Genomic DNA, 1,667 nt, shown 5'->3' with positions numbered 1-1,667 from the left:
CGATTGGACGGATGTACCGTTATCGGCCACAAAGCATAGTGGTGATCCTACCAAGCCGAACACTTGATTGTCGATGGTATCAGTGATGGCCTTTGAAGTGATCGACGAGACCGCTAAGAACATGACATATCTACTTGCCGCATCCATAAGGGAGAGTACATACTTCGAGTTGTGTAGGGTGCTCGGCGGAAGAGGTCCTACAGTATCAATGTACCACACATCATTGACCCCAATAGAATCGCGTAATGATGAGATGATAGGTTATAAAGGACCACGTCGAGCACGTACATACTGGCAGTAGCATTTACCCACAACACGTTGCACAGTGTCGGCGATGCGGAGACAGAAGAAGTCACGACAGATGATCTTGAGAGTCTGCTTCACGCCACAGTGACCATAAGAATGATGGACGTATTGGGCAAGGGACCGACCATATCTCTTGGGAAGTACATACTTATCCCGAATCCTCAGCAGGCCATTCTCATCGATGCGGAACTTGGATAGACCTCGGCCAATTAGAGTTCGAAGCTTCCCGCAGTGCTCATCAGAGTTCTGGGCTGCCTTGAGCCAGTTACGGGCGAGCTCTGGATCGAGAGGGATGGAGCATTGTAGAGGAAAGTCCGTACCAGTTCTCCAAGCCGTGAAACATCGGTGTAGGAGCGAAGGGACCGGAAGAGAAGATAGGGGATCAGTAACCGTGGCTGCAAAGACTGTACAGCAGTTGCAGGTTGATGGTTCTTGATTAATATCGTCGTGCAAATGAGAAGAGCAGTTGTCTTCACCGTCGTCGGTCGTTGATGCACCAGGTGGTATGAGTCGAACTGATGATCCACTGGTTGGGTGCTTGTACTGCTGTCCTTCCTCAATGCATCGTGCCATGGTGTCGCAGAGACTCGGCAGAGGGTGGTCTCTCGGCACCCAGAGCACACCATCGACGTATGACTGAAAGATCATATACCGCGAATGCCACGAACCGTAGTTGAGTTGGTCGAAGCTGCACCACTCTTTGGTACAGTTGGCATTGTCGGTGATAGAGTAGACCGGGGGTAGAAGTAGAGTGACTCTACTAGAGTCTTGGCAGCTTCCAGTAGTAGCAGGAGAGCCATCCTCTCACGCGTTGTACTGGACAAAGTCGACTCTAGCTTTGAGAACCGACCACCGAAGATCTTCATTGGCAACACCGTGAGTGGTTCTTCACATCGTAGTAGCTCATTGAGAGACGGTGAACCAAGGAGGAGAGGGTGCTCGCCAGCATTACAGGCCGGCTCCTGTACAACTGCTCGAAGCACGAAACCACTCCACGAATGTTGATTACCGTCAGATACGAGTAACGTGGCGATGTGTCGGTCAGCACTCTCGAAGTAGAGGTTCATGCGTGGGACACCGGAAATATAATATCCCATAATCTCACGAAAAGCGGTGGGGACACTATCGAGATGGACGCCAAGGCGTGGATCACCCTCTAGGATGCAAGGGTCGCCAAAGTCCTTCAGGGCACGCTGCATAATGTCAGTAGCCTGCAATATGCGTGGTGTGAGCCAGCCTCTCATATAGTTAGCAACCCCCGTCCAACTTCTCAGCCACGCAGTACGGTACTCCCTGACCGATTGCTTGCGCCGTTTGCCTTTCTTGTTCTTGGCATAGAAAGGAAGGCCCTTAGAGAACGT

General features: G+C 51.3%; 1 protein-coding gene across 1 annotated transcript; it reads right to left on the bottom strand.

Annotated features, from left to right (window-relative positions):
- Nucleotides 1-261: 261 nt before the first annotated feature.
- Pmar_PMAR022405 (hypothetical protein) lies at nucleotides 262-879 on the bottom strand (the record flags this gene model as incomplete). Its single annotated transcript, XM_002778818.1, has 1 exon — nucleotides 262-879. The coding sequence occupies one exon, from the start codon at nucleotides 877-879 to the stop codon at nucleotides 262-264; it is 618 nt and encodes a 205-aa protein (XP_002778864.1).
- Nucleotides 880-1,667: the final 788 nt, after the last annotated feature.

Source organism: Perkinsus marinus (genome assembly GCF_000006405.1).
Source record: "Perkinsus marinus ATCC 50983 genomic scaffold scf_1104296948122, whole genome shotgun sequence".
Taxonomy (NCBI): domain Eukaryota; phylum Perkinsozoa; order Perkinsida; family Perkinsidae; genus Perkinsus; species Perkinsus marinus.
This window is presented reverse-complemented; position numbering and strand designations above follow the sequence as displayed.